A 22,396-nucleotide genomic window follows, 5' to 3' on the forward strand; every position below is an offset into this window, starting at 1 on the left:
AGGTTTCGTGCAGGTAAGTACCGGGAGACTAGGTCACGGATGTATGGAGGACTCAGGTTGTGGATGGCTTTGTATGTCATGGTTAGGGTTTTGAACTGGAGTCTTTGGGTAATGGGGAGCCAGTGCAGGGATTGACAGAGGGGAGAGGCCGGGGAATAGCGGGGGGACAGGTGGATTAGTCGGGCTGCAGAGTTAAGAATAGATTGGAGGGGTGCGAGAGTGTTAGAGGGGAGGCCACAGAGCAGGAGGTTGCAGTAGTCAAGGCGGGAGATGATGAGGGCATGGACTAGGGTTTTTGCAGATTCTTGGTTGAGGAATGTACGGATCCGTGAAATATTTTTGAGTTGAAGTCGGCAGGAAGCGGAAAGGGCTTGGATATGTGGTTTGAAGGAGAGATCAGTGTCAAGGACAACCCCGAGGCAGTGAGCTTGTGGGACTGGAGAGAGTGAGCAGCCGTTTACTTTAATGGATATGTCTGTTGGGGGGGGGTCACGTGAGATGGGCGAAAGATGATTAATTCTGTTTTGTCCATATTAAGTTTTAGAAATCTAGCGGAGAAGAAGGATGAAATAGCAGACAGACATTGAGGGATTCTGCTTAGTAGGGAGGTGATATCTGGTCCAGAGATGTAGATCTTTGTGTCATCAGCATAGAGATGATACTGAAAGCCATGAGATTCTATGAGCTGTCCGAGGCCGAAGGTGTAAACGGAGAAGAGCAGGGGCCCTAGGACTGAACCTATATCTATCTATATCTGTCTATCTATCTCTATATCTATCTACATATCTATCTTTATATCTATATCCATCTATATCTGTCTATCTATCTATATGTCTCTATATCTATCTATCTCTATATCCGCTGCAGCCAGGATCATATTCCTCACCAATCATTACACCGATGCCTCTACCTTGTGCCAGTCCTTACACTGGCTACCCATCCACTCCAGAATCCAGTACAAACGTATTACCCTCACCCACAAAGCTCTCCATGGCTCAGCACCACCCTACATTTCCTCCCTCGTTTCAGTCTACCACCCTACCCGTGCCCTCCGTTCTGCTGATGACCTGAGGTTAGCATCCTCAATAATCAGAACCTCCCACTCCCGTCTCCAAGACTATACATGTGCTGCACCAATTCTTTGGAATGGACTTCCCAGGTCAATACGATTAGTCCCCAATCCCTACAATTTTAAGCGTGCCCTGAAAACACATTTATTCAGACTAGCCTATCGCCTCAACACTAGAGATGAGCAACTTTGCCTTTCTTAGGGTCCAGTCGGGTTTCATGAAACCCGACTTTCGCAAAAGTCGGGTCGAACGAAATCGGCTGACTATAGCGAAAAGTCAGAGGCCGACTGAAACACGAAACCCAATGCAAGTCAAAGGGGAAGAAAAGTCGGCAGTGAGTGGAGGACAGTAAACACACCTACAGTGCCCATTTCAATGCCAAAAACATCAATTCTTATTACTGAAGCTTGTCAATCTTAATTTACTTCATAATAATAGTTACGCATTGAAAACTGGGGGTTATTTGGCTAAAGTTGTGGGGAGGTAGGGTTGGCTCCAGGTTTTAATGGGCCCTGGGCCAAAGAGTGTCAGTGCGCCCCTTTAACACATACCACAACTCATGATGCTCCGATACGCCACAGAAATATAGGTATAGTACAATGACAAATACTTCACTGCTTACATAACATGACTGATCTATTTTAAATTGTGCAATAGCTCAAAAAAAGGATAGTATATTACTCCATACAGTATTATGGCCACCACATTGTGCGCCATACAGAATAATGAGCCCCATATATTTCTCCATACAGAATAATTGGCCACATATAATTTTCCATACAGTATATGATGAGCTCCACATAATGCTACAGTATATGATGGTCTTATTACAAAAATGTCCACAAACAAATAAAGTTGGACAGAGAACTTAACTAATGATTAATACCAGAAAGAACAGCCAAGTATAATCCAAAAAAAATATAAATGTTTATTCAAAATATTTTTTTCTTTTAAAAAATTTTTTTAATACATCACATCAAATAACAGAGGCCACTGAACCACATATAATTTGACATAACCACTGGTATATAAAATACATCATGTGTCAAATAATTGCACAATTCCCTTATTCCATGTGTGCAAAATCCGCAATAAAATAAGGTATATGTGCAAGAAAAACAAAATAACATGGAAGATGGAAGTAAAAAATGTAAAAAAAAGCACAAATATACAATGAGAAAACTCCCTTAGGACAAACTAAATGACTGGTGCATACTGAGAGAGAGAAAAAAAATGCATGTATCATAAAAGTGTATAATTTCAATATGTATGCAAAACAAAACCCCTTGCCAAATGTGTCCAATTAATAACAGGTGCATAAATATAAATAGGACAAATTTCAATGCATGTGCAAAAAAGTGTATTGCCTAGATAAATATGCAAAAAATTAAGTAAATGTGCCCAGAAAAATAATGTGCCCTACACCGTGAACCAGGCATTATGGGCCATAATTAATCTCATGTATAAAGACATTTGTGAACTAAAACTTACATCAGACCAGTGGCTGCCAAATTCACCCCAACGCACATTTCATGTCTCACTTCATCAGGAGGTGTGTGGACAGGGAGGGACAGGCTGGATATATTTAGGAACGTGTGTCCAATCAATGTGTATGGCCACAATTAAAACACATGAGGGTATTAGTCATTGATACGTCAGACCATACTATTGGCGCATGCGTCATGAATCTGCAGCCACCATGCTTGCCAGTGATTCAGCGGACGCGGAGAACAAGCAAGCCGCGTCGTCATGGAGACGGCGCGTGCGTGCAAGGCTCCCATGTCCACGTCACCAGAGGCAAGGGTGAGACTCAGGACGCATGAGCACTGGAATGATGCACAGATGACATAAATAACCGTGGAGATAGTAACGTGAAACGCTGTTGTGTCATGTATTATTAAAACAGAAGTGCGATACAATATAAGTGCAATATATTGAACAAGATAAAAGAAAATAAGAAAAAAATCATATAAAACAAAGTTATTTTCACAATATGCATTAAAGTGAGCAAAACTGCAGAAACCATTGTACAATGTATCAACCTAATAATAGTGTAATTATAGTTTTTAAATATGAATCATTCTTATCATAAGCATTATAGAAAAATAATAAGATACAAAAAATATAAATAAAAATAAAAAAATAAATAAATAAAAAATAAAATAAAAATTTCAACGTGACGAATCCAACGCCAGATGATGATGATCAAATTCTTTTCTTGGAAAACGGATTATAGATAAACCACCCATAAGAAACTCTCCACAGTTCAGATGTTCTGAAATAATTTGTGCAATTATTTGATACATGATGTATTTTATATACCAGTGGTTATGTCATATTATATGTGGTTCAGTGGCCTCTGTTATTTGATGTGATGTATTAAAAAAACATTTTTAAAAGAAAAAAATATTTTGAATAAACATTTATATATTTTTTGGATTATACTTGGTTGTTCTTTCTGGTATTAAGTATATGATGGTCCCCATGGACGATGCTCCAGTGTGTTATGGGCCCAAATAATGCTCCACATAAAATGGGCTCCATTTCTAATGCTCCAGTGTATAATGGGCCCTGTAAATGCTGCTCCAGTGTCTGATGTCCCCAATCTGGAATGCTCCAGTATATGATGGGCCTCATGGATGATGCTCCAGTGTATGATTGGCCCTAATATTGCTCAATATATAATGGGCTCCATTTGCATTGCTCCAGTGTATAAAGGGCCCCGTAAATGCTGCTCCAGTGTCTGATGTCCCCCATTTGGAATGCTCCAATATATGATGGGCCTCATGGATGATGCTCCAGAGTCTTATTGGCCCTAATAATGTTCCATATGTAATGGGCCCCATTTCTAATGCTCCAGTGTATCACGTGCCCCATAGATGCTGCTCCAGTGTGTGATCTGCCCCTTTTGGAATGCTCCAGTATATGATGGGCCTCATGGATGATGCTCCAGTGTCTTATGGGCCCTATTAATGCTCCATATATAATGGGCCCCATTTCTAATGCTCCAGTGTATCATGTGCCCCATAGATGCTGATCCAGTATCTGATCTGCCCCATTTAGAATGCTCCAGTATATGATGTGCCTCATGGATGATGTTCCAGTGTCAGATGTCCCCCATTTTGAATGCTCCAATATATGATGGGCCCCATTTTTAATTAACCCAGGCATGGTATGAGAAAAGAGCTCCATGGAGTAATCTGAATTGTGTGCTGCCGCATCCTTCACTTTTGGTGTGGGTGAAGGACACAAGGAAAGTGGTTGCTCCTGACCAGAAGCCTGTACTTACGACTCAGTGCTTGCATTTTTTTAAACTTCAGAAGAGGAGGCGATAGAGCTGGAGGCTGTTTCAGCAATGTAAGCCAAAAACAGTTCCTGGTGCTCCAGCTTTAAAAGCAGTCTATCTACTCCCAGAAAATGGAGCCTTACAGGCCTTCCAGAGCTACACCATGATGCAGGCTCAACACTTCCTGCCTTAGCTGCTATTGTGTTTTTGGCACTACCAGCAGATGCACCACCACCACCATCAGTACCAGGTGGCCCCCCACGTCCGCGTCCTCCTCCACCATACTTCCTCATGTTTTAGAAAATTGACCCAAAATACCGTGACCGCCCCTGACACATTGTGCCGGGTGTCAGCTGTGATAATCAGCTGACACCCGGCCGCGATCAGCGGCGCTCACCACGTGGGCGCGGCTGATCGCGGTAGACGTACTATCCCGTCCACGGTCATACGGGCCCGGGTACCGTGGACGGGATAGTACGTCGGATGTCAGGAAGGGGTTAAACACTTTTACAACAAAAAAAAAGGTTAGGGTGATTTTTTTCTTCGTGGTTTACGTGAGGGTGAAATGGGGAGGACCTAGGGGGTGTGGAGCTGTGAGGATTGGGTGCTAGTTGATGAGGAAGGGGTTACAGGGGAAGGGGCAGCAAAATGAAGGATTGGATCAGGGATGGCAGGGATGGTGGACTGGGCCGCAATGTGGATACAACTGGCTTCATGGGTGCTGGACTCTGGAGCATGGTGGATGCTGCTGGATGCAGGGTTGATACAATTGGCAGCATGGTCACTCGGTGAACTGGAGGCAGTGGTGGTGGCAGATCGTTTGGTGCTGTGGGAGCTGGATAGTAGATTGTCTGCTGGTAGTATCCTCCGGCCTGTTGATTGAAGGATTGTGACTGCTGCTGGGACTGTTGCTGCTGCTGTTGCTTTAATGCATGGCTGTAAGCAACCTGGCAGGCCTGCATGACGGTCAGCTGGAGTTGAGGAGTAAGGTTTTCCGACACACTCCGCTCAATTGCAGAAAAAAAATGTTGTGCCGGTCTATGAAGATCGGCTTCCAGGTGGTCAAGGTGATTGTTGACTTCCTTGAACCCACTCTTCACTCTGTCAGCAATCAACCTAACCCCATCTTGGAAGACCAAGCTTAATTGCAGAAACTCGAGCATGCCTGACCTCTCTCAGGCCGTCTGCCGCTGACAAGAAGACCCAGCAAAAGCAGAGGCAGAGGGCTGGGAGAGGGGAAAACCTGATGTACCGGCTGCCTCTTCCTCAGCCTGTGAAGCCTGCAAGTTTGCTCCATCGCTGGTGGATGACTGGGACTGCATCTATTCAGTGCCTGGTAGATGAGGGCCCGCTTCAACCGAGGATGATCCGGGTTGTGTGGTGCTGCACCAGGTTCTGTATGGAAAAGAGAAAAACATTAGTGCAAAAATCAAGGTTGTGTTGTGCTGCTTCTAGTTCTGTGTATGAAAAAAATGTAACATTAGTAAAAAGAAAAAAAAAATTCTAGAGTTACGTTCACTGAGCATCAGAAAGGCAAGGTCCCGGTGATATTTGGATTTGCGGAACCTTGCAGCAGAACCACTTCAAACTCGAAGCTCCTCTCTCATGTCCTTGTTGAAGCGGTCCTTCATCGAGCACCAGTGGATTTTGATTCGCTTCACTGTGAAGGGGGAAAAAAATTAGAAAACAATGCACATCCATTCACAGGTTCACTGCTTTTTCAGACCACATTGCAATACTTACCAAAATCTGTTCTGGCATGCGGTAACCCCGACGCACACCAAAAAAGAATGCATGCAGAAGCTGACGCATGCGAACTGATGCAAACACATGACCTTGTGTCCACCATGTTAAAGATAGGCAAACATGATGCATACAGATTGCTGCGGATGAAACGGTGCACAAACAGACGCTAATGTGAAAGCAGCCTAAGCCAGTTATGAATCCACCGTTGCCTTATCCATTCCATACTTAGTCATTTTTTCAATAAGGATTGTGTGAGATACTTTGTCAAATGCTTTGCTGAAGTCAAGGTGTACTATATCTACAGTGATTCTGTCATAGAAAGAAATTAAGTTAGTCTGACATGACTTATTATTTACAAACCCATGCTGACTGTGGTTAATCACTTCATTCTTATCCAGGTACTTACATACATGTTGTTTAATAATTTGTTCAAAGATCTGGGTCCACCTTCTTCCCCTTTTTGAAGATAGGAACAACATTTGCTCTTTGCCAGTCTTCTGGGACTTCTCCTATGGAAGATCTACTTCCTAATAATGGGAACATTTTTCATGAGGCCCTCCTCTACGTCTCTTCAAGTGGGCATTGGAATGCCTCCAAATTTTTGGGCAGCCCTTGCATTCACTGCATAGGCAAACACTATGGGAGACCCACTACCTAATAAAGGGATCATTGTTTTCTGGAGGTCCTCCTGTACGTCTCTTCAAAGGGGTATTGCAGTGCTTCCAAATTTTGGACAGCCCTGCCACTCACTGCACAGGCAAACCCACTTCCTAATAATGGGAATATTTTTTCATGAGGCCCTCCTGTACGTCTCATCAAAGGGGTATTGGGATGTGTCCAAATTTTTGGCAGCCTTTGCATTCACTGCATAGGCAAACAGTATGGGAGACCCACTTCCAAATAATGGGAACATTTTTTCATGAGGCCCTCCTGTACGTCTCGTCAAAGGGGTATAGGGGTGCGTCCAAATTTTGGACAGACCTGCCACTCACTGCATAGGCAAACAGTATGGGAGACCCACTTCCTAATAAAGGGAACATTTTTTAATGATGCACTCCTGGACGTGTCTTCAAAGGGGTACTGTGGTGCGTCCAAATTTTTGGCAGCCCTTGCATTCACTGCATAGGCAAACAATATGGGAGACCCACTTCCTAATAATGGGAACACTGATTTCAGGAGGCCCTCCTGTATGTCTCTTCGAAGGGGTATTGGGGTACATGCAAATTTTGGACAGCCCTGCCACTCACTTCAGAGGCAAAAACTATTGAAGACCCACTTACCAGTAATGGGAACATTTTTTCATGAGGCCCTCCTCCACGTCTCTTCAGAGGGGCATTGGAATGCCTCCAAATTTTTTGCAGCCCTTGCTTTCACTGCATAGGCAAACACTATGGGAAACCCACTTTCCTAACAATGGGAACATTTTTTCATGAGGCCCTCCTCTACGTCTCTTCAAAGTGGCATTGGAATGCCTCCAAATTTTTGGTCAGGCCTTGCATTCACTGCATAAACAAACAGTATGGGAGACCCACTTCCTAATAATGGGAGCATTGTTTTCAGGAGGCCCTCTTGTGCGTCTCTTCAAAGAGGTATTGGGGTGCATCCAAATTTTTGGCAGCCCTGCCACTCACTGCATACACAATGACAGTATAGGAGACCCACTGTTTAATAATGGGAACAACAAAGCATAGTGTAATGATCCAGTTTTGAGTTTGTTTTCTGCTGTCTTCTCTCTGGACTGGTCATGCGTGGGTTAATCTCCTCTGCCTCGTTTTGGAGCTGGCGGGGCTATTTCAGTCCTCTACAGCCTGCGGGTCAGTGTCAGCTATAGTTCATGCTTCCTGGCTAGGACCTCTGATACTATACTGGTGATCCTTCTGCTTCTGACTTCCCGACTTGTGTATGACCTGGCCTGATCTCCGGACTCTGCCTCTTGCTTTCCATCTCTGATACCATGCTCTCTGACCGGTTTTGACTCTGGCTTGTACTCCGATTACGTCTTATGTCTCATGTTTTTGACACTACATTCCCGGTAGGTTCTGACTTTGGCTTTTCTGACCACTCTTTCCTTACCTGTGACACCTGTACTGCTGCTCTGTGTTACTACTCTGTGTGTGTGACCTCTCTTCCTTCACCAGCACCCCCTGGTGGAGGTTGCGCTATACTGCACTGCAGCAGCACATTACATTATAGCTGACCTCACATTTAAATGGAATATTGCATTTTTTTTTCTCTGGTCATGGATCTGCTTGGTAACTTAGCGGATCAAGTTTCCAGGTTGACACAGAAGATGCCATTTTTTTCAGTGGAACATCAGGCCCTTGTCACATCTCATACTCTCTTACAGGAAAAACTGACTGAGACTGTTCAGACTGTGCTGGAAACCACCCATCATGCTGTTAGTCGACCTGGTGATTAAGTTGATGTTGTTGTAGACTCTCCCGAATCCCTGGTTAAGCTTCCTGATACCTTTTCTGGCATAAAAGATACATTTTGTACATTCAGGGAGAGTTGTAAATTATTTTTTTTCTCTCAGGCCTCGGTCGTCTGGGGATGAGACTCAGCGGGTAGGGATTATTATCGCCTTACTTAGGGAGGGTCCCCAATCTTGGGATTTCTCGCTGCCCCCCCTTCTGCCCATGAACAGATGTCAGTAGATAGGTTCTTTGAGGCCCTAGGACTTATTTATGTCATAAATAACAAACCGGACTGTGTCAGGGTGGCAGAGGACACTATTATGGGTCTGGTTCAGGGAAAGCGATCAGCCGAGTGGTATAGCTCCGGGTTCCTCTGATGGTCCACTGAAGTGTCCTGGGTTGACTCCGCACTGAGAGATCTCTTCAGGTATGGACTGGCAGATAATCTGAAGGATGCTCTGGCTCTCCATCCACCTCCCAGCTCATTGAAAGAAGCTATGACTCAGGCTATCCGTATGGATCAGAGGCTACGTGAGAAAGGTGTTGCACAGCGAGAGGTTCCGTTTCTCTCTGCTGGTCCTGTTATTTTGCCTCTGTCTAAACCTATAGAGGTGGGGGTCGCCAACCTCGAGGAGAAGGAGAGAAGACAGCATCGTGAAGGAAAACTATGTTTTTTTTGGGGGAGATCCTGGACATTGGACAAAGGACTGCTCCTCCGGTTCACCAACTAACAAGCGGCTGAGTCTGGGTGATTGTCGTGGAGGTCACCCAGAATCTCAGGTACCTTTTTCTCCATTTTCTAAAACTTTGTTGGAAGTGGAACTTTGTTGTTGGAGTGGCTCCACGTCCACTTTTGCCTTCGTGGATTGCAGGTCATCCATGAACTTTATTAACTCTGACTTGGTGTCCAGGTGTAAGTTAGGGACAGTTAGGCTAGAAACTCCTATTCATGTTGTTGCCATTGACAAACACCACTGGCTAAAAATGGCATTAAATTTGTTTCAGAGGAGTTTCTCCTTAAAGTTAGTTCCTTGCACCAGGAACGTATTTCCTGCTTTGTTATGGACAATCTGCCTGTGGGACTGGTGTTGGGGTTCCCCTGGTTGCAATTACTTAATCCTGTGATTAATTGGGAATCTCAGGACATTGTTAAATGGGGTCCCAATTGTTCTAAGAAATGTCTTGTTACAGTATCTGTGTCATCCGTCAGTCTGGAGGGTGTTCCAGAGTACCTGAAGGACTTTGAGGACGTGTTCTCCAAAAAGGAGGCTGAGGTCCTACCACCACATTGTCCATTCGATTGTGCTGTTGATCTTGTTCCCGGTGCAAATTTGCCCAAAGCCCATCTGTACAATCTCTCCACCCCTGAGTGGGCCTCTATGAAGGAGTATATCTTTGATAGCCGAATGAGGCCCTTACAAAGGCTGTCTCTCCCGTGGCGGCAGGGTTCTTTTTCGTGAAGAAAAAGGATGGCGGTTTACGCCCATGCCTCGATTTTCGAGAACTTAATAAAATCACTATAAGAAACACTTATCCCCTTCCACTTATACCCGATTTGTACAATCAATTGTCGGGGGTCAAGTGGTTCTCTAAGTTGGACCTCTGGGGGGCATACAATCTCATCCGTATGCTGGAGGGGGATGAGTGGAAAACTGCATTTCTCACCTCTGAGGGTCTGTTTGAGAATTTGGTTATGCCCTTTGGTCTTACTAACGCACCAGCAGTATTTCAGAATTTCATGAATCATGTTTTTCCAGAATTTATTGGGCGTTTCATGGCAATTTATTTGGATGACATTCTTATATATTATTCTGACAAACAGAGTCACATGGGCCACCTCTGTGCAGTTCTTCTGAGGCTTAGAGAGAACTCACTATTTGCTAAACCAGAGAAGAGTTCATTTTTGCTCAGGAATTGTCCTTTTTTGGGGTAATTTTGTCTGCTAAGGGGTTTCATATGGACCCTAGGAAGGTTCAGGCTATTGTGGATTGGGTGCAACCAAGAGATCTCAAAGGACTTCAGCGTTTTCTGGGTTTTGCCAATTATTATAGAAAATTCCTTAAGAGGTTTTCTCAGGTTGTCAAACCACTCACGGATTTAACTTGTAAGGGGGCTGATCTCAAAAACTGGTCAGCTCCAGCTGTGGAGGCATTTTCTTCTTTAAAAAACTGTTTCATGACCATCCCTGTACTGGTTCAACCTGATTTGTCTAAACCATTTATCATAGAGGTGGACGCCTGGGAGGTGGGAGTGGGGGCTGTGTTGTGCCAGGGGCCCACTACGTTGACCAACTTAAGGCCCTGTGTCTTCTTTTGAGAAAATTTTCCTCTGCTGAGGAGAATTATGATGTGGGTAACCGGGAGCTATTGGCCATTAAATTGGTGTTTGAAGAATGGAGGCATTTTTTGGAGGGGGCTGTCCATCGTATCACTGTCATTACGGATTACAAGAACCTGTCTTACATCGAGTCTGCCAAACGTTTGACTCAGAGACAGGCAAAGTGGTCACTTTTTTTCCCCGATTTTAGTTTTCTATTACTTTCAGACCAGGGTCCAAAAATGTGAAGGCTGATGCCTGGATCCAGTTTCACCTCCTGAACCTCCTTCCTCCAATCTTCAGCACGGAGTGGTGGTAGCTGTGGTGTCCTTGGCATTAGGCCTCAGGAATCTCTCAATCTAATCTCTTGCTCCTTCGTCCGTACCAGACAATAAGCACTTCGTGTCTGTTCAGTATCGGTTAAGGGTGCTTCGCGAGTTCCATGACTCAGCTCAGTGGGCATCCCGGAATCTCGGCCACGCGTAAAGCCGTTACTAGGCTGTTATGGTGGCCTTCATTGGCTTCTGACGTCACTGGGTTTGTGTCTTCCTGTGAAACGTGTGCTTGCGCTAAATCCTCTCGAAACCGGCCAGCCGGGGAATTGGTGCCACTGCCAATTCCAGATTAGATTAGATTAGATTAGATAAACTTTATTGATCCCGGAGGAAATTACAGTATTACAGCAGCAGAACAAAGATCAAGAACATTACAAGAACAATACACACTTTACAAAATAAGTCTATATGGACAGCAGATGCGGATAGACTGGTACTTGTAACTCACCAATTCCCCCCCATACACTTTGAACTTCATTTAGTCTTGGGATGCTTTACACTTATACATTTGTTAAACATCCCCACAGCTGTCGGAACAAACGATTTTCTATATCTTTCCTTTTTACACATTAGTTGGAGTAGACGCTTGCTGAATGTGCTCTTTTGCTTCGCAAACAGTTCATAGAGCGGGTGTGTATTGTTGCTCATTATAGCCTTGCATTTCTTAGTAATTCTATCCTCTAATACCTCCTCGAAAGTCCTGAGTTGTAGACCCACCGCCGCACTAGCCTTCTTGATAAGTTTATTCAGCTTATTCGCGTCAGCTGTGCGCACACTACTACCCCAGCATATAATTGCATCAAAGATTGCACTCGCCACAATGGATTGGTAGAACATTTCAAGCATTTTGCTACACACATTAAACGACCTTAACTTCCTTAGGAAGTAAAGTCTACTCATCCCTTTCTTGCAAACCTTCTCCATATGGCACCTCCAATCAAGCTTGCTGTCCAGGTGAACCCCCAAATATTTGAAATTCTCCACCATCTCCACATCCTGACCATCAATAGTGATAGGTAAGCAATCCTTCATGCACCTTCCATAACTCAACACCAGCTCCCTGGTTTTCTTTACGTTGAGTTCTAAATGGTTAGCCTGGCACCAGTCAACAAAGTCCAAAACCACCCTTCTGTATTCCTCCTCCCCCCGGTCTCTCTCAATACCTCCGACTATCACTGAGTCATCAGAGTACTTCTGAAGGTGACAAAGGTCTGATTTATACTGAAAATCAGCTGTGTATAACGTAAAAAGGAATGGCGACAGCACCGTTCCCTGAGGGGCTCCAACACTACTCCGCACACTATCCGATACGGCCGCCCCCAACCTCACAAACTGTGGCCTGTCCGACAGATAATCAATGATCCAATTCACTAGTCCCTCATCAACCGCCATTTCAACCAGCTTTTTACGTAATAATAGTGGCTGTAAGGTGTTGAATGCACTGGAGAAATCGAAGAACATGGCACGCACAGTGGTTCTATCATTGTCCAAAAAGGAATGTACTGTTTGTAGTAGATACGCTACAGCATCGTCCACCCCCAGACTCTGCCGATACGCAAACTGAAGGGGGTCCGTAAAAGCAGACACCCTCGGACACAAGTAGGCAAGTACAATTCTCTCCAAGGACTTCATCACATGCGATGTTAAGGCCACCGGTCTATAGTCATTATGGGAGCTCGGGAAGGTAGTCTTGGGAACCGGCACCAGGCAAGAAGTCTTCCATAGAACTGGTACTCTCTGTGATTGTAAGCTCCAGTTAAACAGGTGCTGGAAGACAGTGCACAACTGATTCGCACACACTCTGAGGACACGTGGACAGATACCATCAGGCCCTGCTGCTTTACCCATGACCAGCTTACTAAACTGTTCCCTCACATCATTTTCGGAGATCAAGAAAGACTCCGACTTCCTCCCCCCAGTTGATATTGCTCGTCTCTCCCCGGCCCTCTCCTCTGTTGACATGGCACATTTATTGTTGAATCTGTTGAAAAAAACATTCATTTCATTAGCCATGATCAGCCCCCCACCCCCCTGATCTGACCTTGCCTTAAACCCAGTCAAAAGCTTCATGGACTCATTTGTCCATGGATTTTATCACCAATATTCCCCCTTATAATGGCAAAACAGTTATCTGGGTAGTTGTTGATGGGTTCAGTAAACAGGCGCACATTGTACCTTTGGTGGGCCTCCCTAATGCTGAGGCTCTATCTAAACTCTTCATTGAGCATGTGGTCCAATTGCATGATGTGCCTGTAAGTGTGGTGTTTGATAGAGGGGTGCAATTTGTGGCAAAATTCTGGAGGGCTTTTTGTAAAAGGCTGGGTATCAGTCTGACCTTTTCATCGGCCTACCATCCTGAGACTAACGGTCAGACTGAAAGGACTAATCAGTCTTTGGGGCAGATATTGCGGTGTCTTACTACTTCCAGACAGAATGATTGGTGCTCTGCGGTACCCATGGTGGAGTTTGCCTTCAATAATCATGTTAATCAGTCCACTGGTACTTCCCCTTTCTTCTGCAACTATGGGTTTCACCCTCACTTTGGTGACTTTTCCCGGCTGGATTCGGGGTGTCCAGGAACTGATTTGGCCTTTTTGCAGTTGGGGAAGATCTGGAGGGAGATTCAGAGAAACATTGGGGTGGCTCAGGGCAAGTATAATTTTTTTTGTGGATAAACGACGTTCTGTGGGGCCAGCATACCAGGTGGGGGATAAGGTATGGTTATCTGCCAAGAATATTAGATTGAGGATTCCTTCTGCTAAGTTGGGTCCCAAGTTTATTGGCCCTTATGAAATTTTAGAGGTGGTTAATCCTGTGGCCTTTCACCTGCACTTGCCTCCGTCGTTGATAATCCCCAATGTATTCCATAAGGAGATTCTGAAGCCATCGGTGCCTTCCACAGGTGAGTCTCCCTGGCACCCACGGCCTGTTGTGGTGGATGGTCAGACCGAGAATGAGGTGGAACGGGTGGTGGATTCTCATTGGAAAGGTTACGGTCCTGAAGACCGGTCATGGGTACCGGCGCCTTCGGTCCATGCGGATCGGTTGGTCCAAGCCTTTCACGTTCATTGTCCAGGGAAGCCTGGGGGTCCTGTGGCCCCCTATTGAGAGGGGAGTACTGTCATGATCCAGTCCTGAGTTTGTTTTCTGTTGTCTTTTCTTTAGACTGGTCATGCATGGGTTAATCTCCTCTGCCTCGTTTTGGAGCTGGCGGGGCTATTTCAGTCCTCTGCGGGCCAGTGTCAGCTATAGTTCATGCTTCCTGGCTAGAACCTCTGACCCTCTACTGATGATCTTTCTGCCTCTGACTTCCCGACTTGTGTATGACCTGGCCTGATCTCTGGACTCCGACTCTTGTTTTATCCGTCTCTGATACCACATGCTCTTACTGGTTTTGACTCTGGCTTGTACTCCGATACGTCTTATGTCTCACAGTTTTGACACTACGTTCCTGACCACTATTTCGTTACCTGTGACACCTGTGCTGCTGCTCTGTGTTTCTACTCTGTGTGTGTGACCTCTCTTCCTTCACCAGCACCCCCTGGTGGAGGTTGCACTATACTGCACTGCAGCAGCACATTACACATAGCCAGCTGATGGCTCTCGAAGAATAGTGATGGCTGACTGCTGGTCTTTTAGGAATAGTAAAGGCTGCCTGATGGCTTTATAAAAATAGGCTTTGTGACTTTCAGTGTCCCTCCTTCATAAATGAAACAGGATGTGTCTGATGATGTGTCACACACCACATTTCTGTTCTGTATGTTGTTTCCTGTCATGGATCACACTCTGTGGGTATCTGCAGGCTGTTTACTACATGAGGTTCAATCCTCCTAACATATTGCTTCAATTTCCCAGTGAATGCATTTGTCTTGGTTGAAAGCAATGCTAAAGTTCAAAACGCATCAAAAATGCTACGTGTGAACATAGCCCAAGGTGTGGAGGAGAATTTTTGTTTTTGGTTATTTAGTTTGCTTTATATACAAGTCATTACCCTGGAAAGGATGTTCCTTAACATATTTACCAGGAAAATCCATTTTGGTTTCATTTTTGTATGTTTTATTGTGAGTCTGTAAAAGTGGTGTAAGACCTTGAGAACATTGTTCACAGCAGTGACCTGGGAGTCAGAAATGCTTCCAGGGGTCTTCCCCATGCTGTTCCTATGTTATTTGAGCACTGTTCCCATCAATTTCCACAATTTCTAGTCCCTCTGCAGACCGCCGGTGGGGCCGCCAGAAAAATGCTCGTTTCCCATAGACTTACATTGGGCTCGTTGCTCAGGTCAAGCACCCTAGCTTTCAAATTTACTCAACCCGAGCAACAAGCACTTTAGTGCTCACCCATTACTAGCCTTAATAACATTACAAGATAATTTTATGCTACAAGAAGTAATGTTTTTTCCTGTTATTAATGCATATTACTTATTTTGCAGAATTTACAAAGACAAAGTCAGCCATATGGATGTGTTTGGCGAAAGAGTAGAATATTTACATTTTTACTATTTTGCAATGGTAAGTATCATATAAATGTCACTGAGGTCTACATTTTTGCTCATTGTGCAAGTATACTGTATATGACAATGTAATCTATATCTAAAAAATTGAATGTATGTGTGTATCACCAACCTATCACGAAGCATCTTTCATTTCAGCAGAGCTGTTTAAAAGAAGCTGAGCTGTGATTGGTTGCTATGAGTAACAGTTTTCCTTGCAAGCAATCACTAAGGGTAGGTTTCCATGCAGCGTATTGCTGACGCTTTGGACACTGCGGAAACACCCCCTTTTTACATGCGGTGATACCGCTTGTGTTCATTGATCACATGCGGTATCTCTGCATCATATACATAGACTGGGTTATTTATCTTGCGGAGACAGAGCGTCTCCACAAGATAAATAGACATGCTGCGGTCTACAAAAATGTGCGGCATGTCCGTAATTTCAGGTGTGTCACCTACACGCATAGCAAAATAATAAAGTAACTTGGCACTCAACTGAATGATCCTTTCAAAATGAAGTTTTATTTTATTTTTATGCAGTCTCAGAGACGTTTCGGCCTACAACCGGCCTTCGTCAGTCTGCTGTAGTTAATAAAATACAGATACAGAAAGAAAAAAATCATAAGTCCTCATAATTAATACAGTAATATCCAAAAATGATTTACAATAATTGTGTCCAGACGTGTAGTCTAATACGTCAGGAAGAATACATTGATAGATCTCATATTATATGGTAATAATGCATCAGGAGGACCAGGTGAGAGGGACAAGAGAGAAAAGGATAAATAAACAAGGAATAACCTACCCGACTGCTATTAGAGTATAGAAGAAAGAGTGATATGGACTCCTATAATAAATAGAATGAGGTGGTTCAAGAACACTATAGTAAATAAAGTGGCAACCAAAAATTGAAAAGAGGTGTTATATTAGTGTACCTGTTTTGAAGATTTAGTACAGGTAAGTATTATACTCGCCAGCTGTCCCAAGGACGTATTACGCTGTGTTTGGAAAACCATAGAGCAGGTGAGTATATGGTGCACAATAGACATTAATGGGAGTATGACCATAGAAAAAACAATATCTGGTATATCAGAAGATATTATGAGCACTGAGTATGGAGTCAGACTTCATGGAGTAATAGGGCTGTGTGCCTATTAGCAATATATGTATGAGAACCATAAAGAAATACACGCAGTGTGAAGTTAAATAAATGGTTAACACCTGTTAATGCTATATCTGTGTCACGCTGAAAAATTCAGGCCCATATGAGGCTGTAGAGAGAATATACTGAACGGTAAGAACCGTGGAGGTATATATGCAAATAAGAAGCATTAGCGGGGGAAGCCTCTGTATATATGCTTACCAAATACTTGAAGTGTTGCTGGACTCAGTATCCGCTGCTCGTCTGATCGCCTCATGGGGTAAAAACGGTAAGTATAAATAGGTGAAATGTGGGACAAAGCCCACGTATAACGGAACTCGTGAACCAGAAGTTAATGGCTGCATGTATGTCAATAGTGAGCGCTGTCCTGTGTTACATGAACCGGAAGGAGCTGTGACGCTCTGAATACCGGAAGTGGCTAATGAATGCACCACACGTACAGGGACCGGGTGGAGCTATAGCGTTCCAAATACCAGAAAGGACTGGTGAATGTGTTACGCAGGCTGACCGCAAAAAGCTGTTGCGTTCCAAATACCGGAAAGGGCTAGGAAATGTGTGATACATGTAGGATGCGCAGATGCTGATGTCCATATAATTGATAAATTAAGTACAATCATTAATAGCTGGCTCATTTTAAGTGCAAGCACGAGTGGATGCAAGTAATACAAGATGGATTTAGCAAGGACATGTGGTGTTATAGAAAATAGGTGCAGAATAATATGTGTGGTAGTGTGGCGCCCCTGAGCCTCAGTCGCCACAGAGGTACTGCACCTTCTCCTAAGGTGTGGTGCCCCACCATCCAGGTAAGCTGGGGGCTCCTGACCACGCTCCAACACTCGCACCCCACACAATAGAGTAGTTCAGCAAAGCCACATTGTGGCTCTTTGCCTAGAGAGAGGCAGAGCACCTTTGGTGGTTCCCTGCTTGGAACACTAAACATGCTGGCAGGTGGGTGGAGTTTACAACACATAAAAGAGCGGGATGGTTTAGGATTACAGGTCAGTCAGTCACAAGGAGAGTAGGAGAGAGGAAGCCACTCAGAGAGGAGTGGGGGATCCCTGGAAGAGGGATGGAGGAAGGAGTGCTGCAGCTGCCTCAGTGATCTGAGCCAGCTGGCACGGGAAAGGAAAGAAGGAGAAAGACGTTGAACTGAAGCCTGAGCTTCCATTATTATTATTATTATTATTATTATTATTATTATTTATTGTTATAGCGCCATTTATTCCATGGCGCTTTACAAGTAAGGAGGGGTATACATAAAAACAAGTACAATAATCTTAAGCAATACAAATCATAACTGGTACAGGAGGAGAGAGGACCCTGCCCGCGAGGGCTCACAATCTACAAGGGATGGGTGATAATACAGTAGGCGAGGGTAGAGCTGGTCGTGCAGCGGTTTGGTCAATCGGTGGTTACTGCAGGTTGTAGTCTTGTCGGAAGAGGTGGGTCTTCAGGCTCTTTTTGAAGGTTTCGATGGTAGGTGAGAGTCTGATATGTTGTGGTAGAGAGTTCCAGAGTAGGGGTGATGCGCGAGAGAAATCTTGTATGCGATTGTGGGAAGAGGAGATAAGAGGGGAGTAGAGAAGGAGATCTTGTGAGGATCGGAGGTTGCGTGCAGGAAAGTACCGGGAGACGAGGTCACAGATGTATGGAGGAGACAGGTTGTGGATGGCTTTGTATGTCATGGTTAGGGCTTTGTAATGGAGTCTCTGGGCAATTGGGAGCCAGTGAAGGGATTGACAGAGAGGAGAAGCTGGGGAATAGCGGGGGACAGGTGGATTAGTCGGGCAGCAGAGTTTAGAATAGATTGGAGGGGTGCGAGAGTGTTTGAGGGGAGGCCATAGAGCAGGAGGTTGCAGTAGTCAAGGCATAGGAGAGAAAGACAAGTACGGAACGTAGGAGTAAAAGGGAACACAGAGGACGTGGGTTAGAGGAAGAACCCTGCCTAGAAGTTCTAAGCGCAAGGCTGGGGCCCAGTCCCCGAGGTTGTATGGACACTAATGGTTCTGCAGCAGACACCGGTGGAGTAGTGGGCTGTAAATGTACTACTCCTATCTAAGACTTGAGGGCACAACAGCAACACGGATAGAGAGCCGGGACTTAGGAGTAGAGAGTCCCGAAGCAGGCTACAGCTGTCTGCCGTGCAAGTAGAGTTCTTGGGAACATCTGTCAGGAGGAACTCCAGTGTAACTCAGTACTAGGAGATCTTCACACTTAAAGGCGCTATAGAGGAGACGTTCAGGAAAGGCACATATGTTGGTGGAGTGTGGAAGGGAGCATTCCATCTTGCCTGGAGGTTGACTGAGTCCCTGACCCAGAGGACACGGCACAGAAGCAGGCACTACAGACTGTGAGTAAAGCTTTGGAACTTACCGAGTACCCCGCGGCCCTGGGAGGGCGACCCATTAGCGTGGCTTGTCTGGAGCCGGAATCTCCAGGAGTGGACCCTCTGGACCATGGCACCGAGGGGCCCCAGGCGAGCTGCCAGGTGGAACCGACCCCTATACAGGGACCGTTAGGAGCAGGCCCAGGGGTTCGAGTACCACGGTAGCTGGAACTGAGAGGGGCGGCTCAGGATGGACTGGAGTAGGAGTGTAGGACTGAAGTGTAGATGACAGGACAGAGCTGGAACACAGGAGACAGGAGGAGGAAGGCTGTAGACTGGAACACAGGAGACAGGACAGGAGTAGGACGGAAGGCCTGGAGCAGGTTGGAACAGGAACATCGGAGACAGGACTAGAGTAGGATGGAAGGACTGGAGCAGGATGGAACAGGAACACCGCAGACAGGACTGGAGTAGGATGGAAGGACTGGAGCAGGATGGAACAGGAACACCGCAGGCAGGACTGGAGTAGGACGGAAGGACAGGAGCAGGATGGAACAGGAACACCGGAGGCAGGACTGGAGTAGGACGGTAGGACTGGAGCAGGATGGAACAGGAACACCGGAGACAGGACTGGAGTAGGATGGAAGGACTGGAGCAGGATGGAACAGAAACACCGCAGACAGGACTGGAGTAGGATGGAAGGACTGGAGCAGGATGGAACAGGAACACCGCAGGCAGGACTGGAGTAGGACGGAAGGACTGGAGCAAGATGGAACAGGAACACCGGAGGCAGGACTAGAGTAGGACGGAAGGAGCACCAGAGGCAGGACTGCGGAATACAGCAGGGAACACGGATAGCAGGACTGAGAGGCTGCTGCAGGGAGCAGACGAGAACGGGACTGAAGCGAGCCCCAGTGTGCTAGGAAACACAATGATCAGGTGCCTCCCTCAGGGGGAAGTGGCCTGATATGCCCCTGTCTGGTCTGCCATTGGTCAGGGGGGTGCTTCCGGGTCAGGGCATAGCTGGAACACAAGAAGCAGGAGGGAGGCGCAGCTGCGGCCAATGGCGCATGCGCATTGCATGCAGAGACGCCGCTGGCCGCGAGCCTGTCAGAGGTGACCACTGTGGATGTCGGGTGGCGGGGGGCTGCGGCGTGGGAGCGGTGACCGAGTGTGTATGCAGAGACAGCGTGACAATGTGATACTACAGATGGTGAAAACCAGACATATACACACTATGTAATAGTCTACAGTCATGGCCAAAAGTATTGACACCCCTGCAATTCTGTCAGATAATATTCAGTTTCTTCCTGAAAATGATTGCAAACACAAATTCTTTGGTATTATTATCTTCATTTAATTTGTCTTAAATGAAAAAACACAAAAGAGAATGAAGCAAAAAGCAAAACATTGATCATTTTACACAAAACTCCAAAAATGGGCCGGACAAAAGTATTGGCACCCTCAGCCTAATACTTGGTTGCACAACCTTTAGCCAAAATAACTGCGACCAACCGCTTCCGGTAACCATCAATGAGTTTCTTACAATGCTCTGCTGGAATTTTAGACCATTCTTCTTTGGCAAACTACTCCAGGTCCTTGATATTTGAAGGGTGCCTTCTCCAAACTGCCATGTTTAGATTTCTCCACAGGTGTTCTATGGGATTCAGGTCTGGTCTCATTGCTGGCCACCTTAGAAGTCTCCAGTGCTTTCTCTCAAACCATTTTCTAGTGCTTTTTGAAGTGTGTTTTGGGTTATTGTCCTGCTGGAAGACCCATGACCTCTGAGGGAGACCCAGCTTTCTCACACTGGGCCCTAAATTATGCTGCAAAATTTGTTGATAGTCTTCTGACTTCATAATGCCATGCACACGGTCAAGCAGTCCAGTGACAGAGGCAGCAAAGCAACCCCAAAACATCAGGGAACCTCCGCCATGTTTGACTGTAGGGACCGTGTACTTTTCTTTGAATGCCTCTTTTTTCTCCTGTAAAATCTATGTTGATGCTTTTGCCCTAAAAGCTCTACTTTTGTCTCATCTGACCAGAGAACATTCTTCCAAAATGTTTTAGGCTTTTTCAGGTAAGCTTTGGCAAACTCCAGCCTGGCTTTTTTATGTCTCGGGGTAAGAAGGGGAGTCTTCCTGGGTCTCCTACCATACAGTCCCTTTTCATTCAGATGCCGACGGATAGTACGGGTTGACACCGTTGTACCCTCTGACTGCAGGGCAGCTTGAACTTGTTTGGATGTTAGTGGAGGTTCTTTATCCAACATCCGCACAATCTTGCGTTGAAATCTCTTGTCAATTTTTCTTTTCCGGCCACATCTAGGGAGGTTAGCCACAGTGCCATGGGCTTTAAACTTCTTGATGACATTGCACACGGTAGACACAGGAACATTCAGGTCTTTGGAGATGGACTTGTAGCCTTGAGATTGCTCATGCTTCCTCACAATTTGGTTTCTCAAGTCCTCAGACAGTTCTTTGGTCTTCTTTCTTTTCTCCATGCTCAATGTGGTACACACAAGGACACAGGACAGAGGTTGAGTCAACTTTAATCCATGTCAACTGGCTGCAAGTGTGATTTAGTTACTGCCAACACCTGTTAGGTGCCACAGGTAAGTTATAGGTGCTGTTAATTACACAAATTAAAGAAGCATCACAAGATTTTTCGAACAGTGCCAATACTTTTGTCCACCCTCTTTGTTATGTTTGGTGTGGAATTATATCCAATTTGGCTTTAGGACAATTCTTTTTGTGCTTTTTCATTTAAGACAAATTAATTGAAGATAATAATACCAAAGAATTTGTGTTTGCAATCATTTTCAGGAAGAAACTGAGAATTATCTGACAGAATTGCAGGGGTGTCAATACTTTTGGCCATGACTGTATATAAAAGAACTAGTATTACCACTACAGAAATTTGCAGTCGAGTAGGATAGTGATATAGTGAAGTCCAAACGGACATGATACGTGAGGATAGCCAATTGAAATCAGTAAAGGCGACTCTGGAATAAAGAGAGAGAAGTATTAATATATATGGAATGACGGCCATACACCAATAAATAATCGCACATATCTGGATTTTAGCATGTATAACATTCCTTCTTTTCATACGTTAATATAACCTTGAGGACACAGGCATTATAACAGAATCATTGAACATCTCACAAATTTTTTTTTACATAATAGATAATAAGTCATTGTCCCTATTAATCCCTTGGGGGCCAATGTTTGTAACTCGTGAATC

General features: G+C 45.1%; 1 protein-coding gene across 1 annotated transcript in view; it reads left to right on the forward strand.

The window, feature by feature from the left end:
* Positions 1–22,396, forward strand: part of LOC141067361 (L-selectin-like) — a 297,474-nt gene that overhangs the window by 19,648 nt on the left and 255,430 nt on the right. The window contains exon 2 of the mRNA XM_073558054.1: positions 15,600–15,678. Within this exon, the coding sequence (XP_073414155.1) occupies positions 15,600–15,678 (79 nt within the window). The remainder of the gene's footprint in view (positions 1–15,599; positions 15,679–22,396) is intronic.

The sequence above is a fragment of the Dendrobates tinctorius genome, unplaced genomic scaffold (assembly GCF_039654945.1).
Source record: "Dendrobates tinctorius isolate UK_male_01 unplaced genomic scaffold, ASM3965494v1 ptg000012l, whole genome shotgun sequence".
Lineage (NCBI taxonomy): Eukaryota > Metazoa > Chordata > Amphibia > Anura > Dendrobatidae > Dendrobates > Dendrobates tinctorius.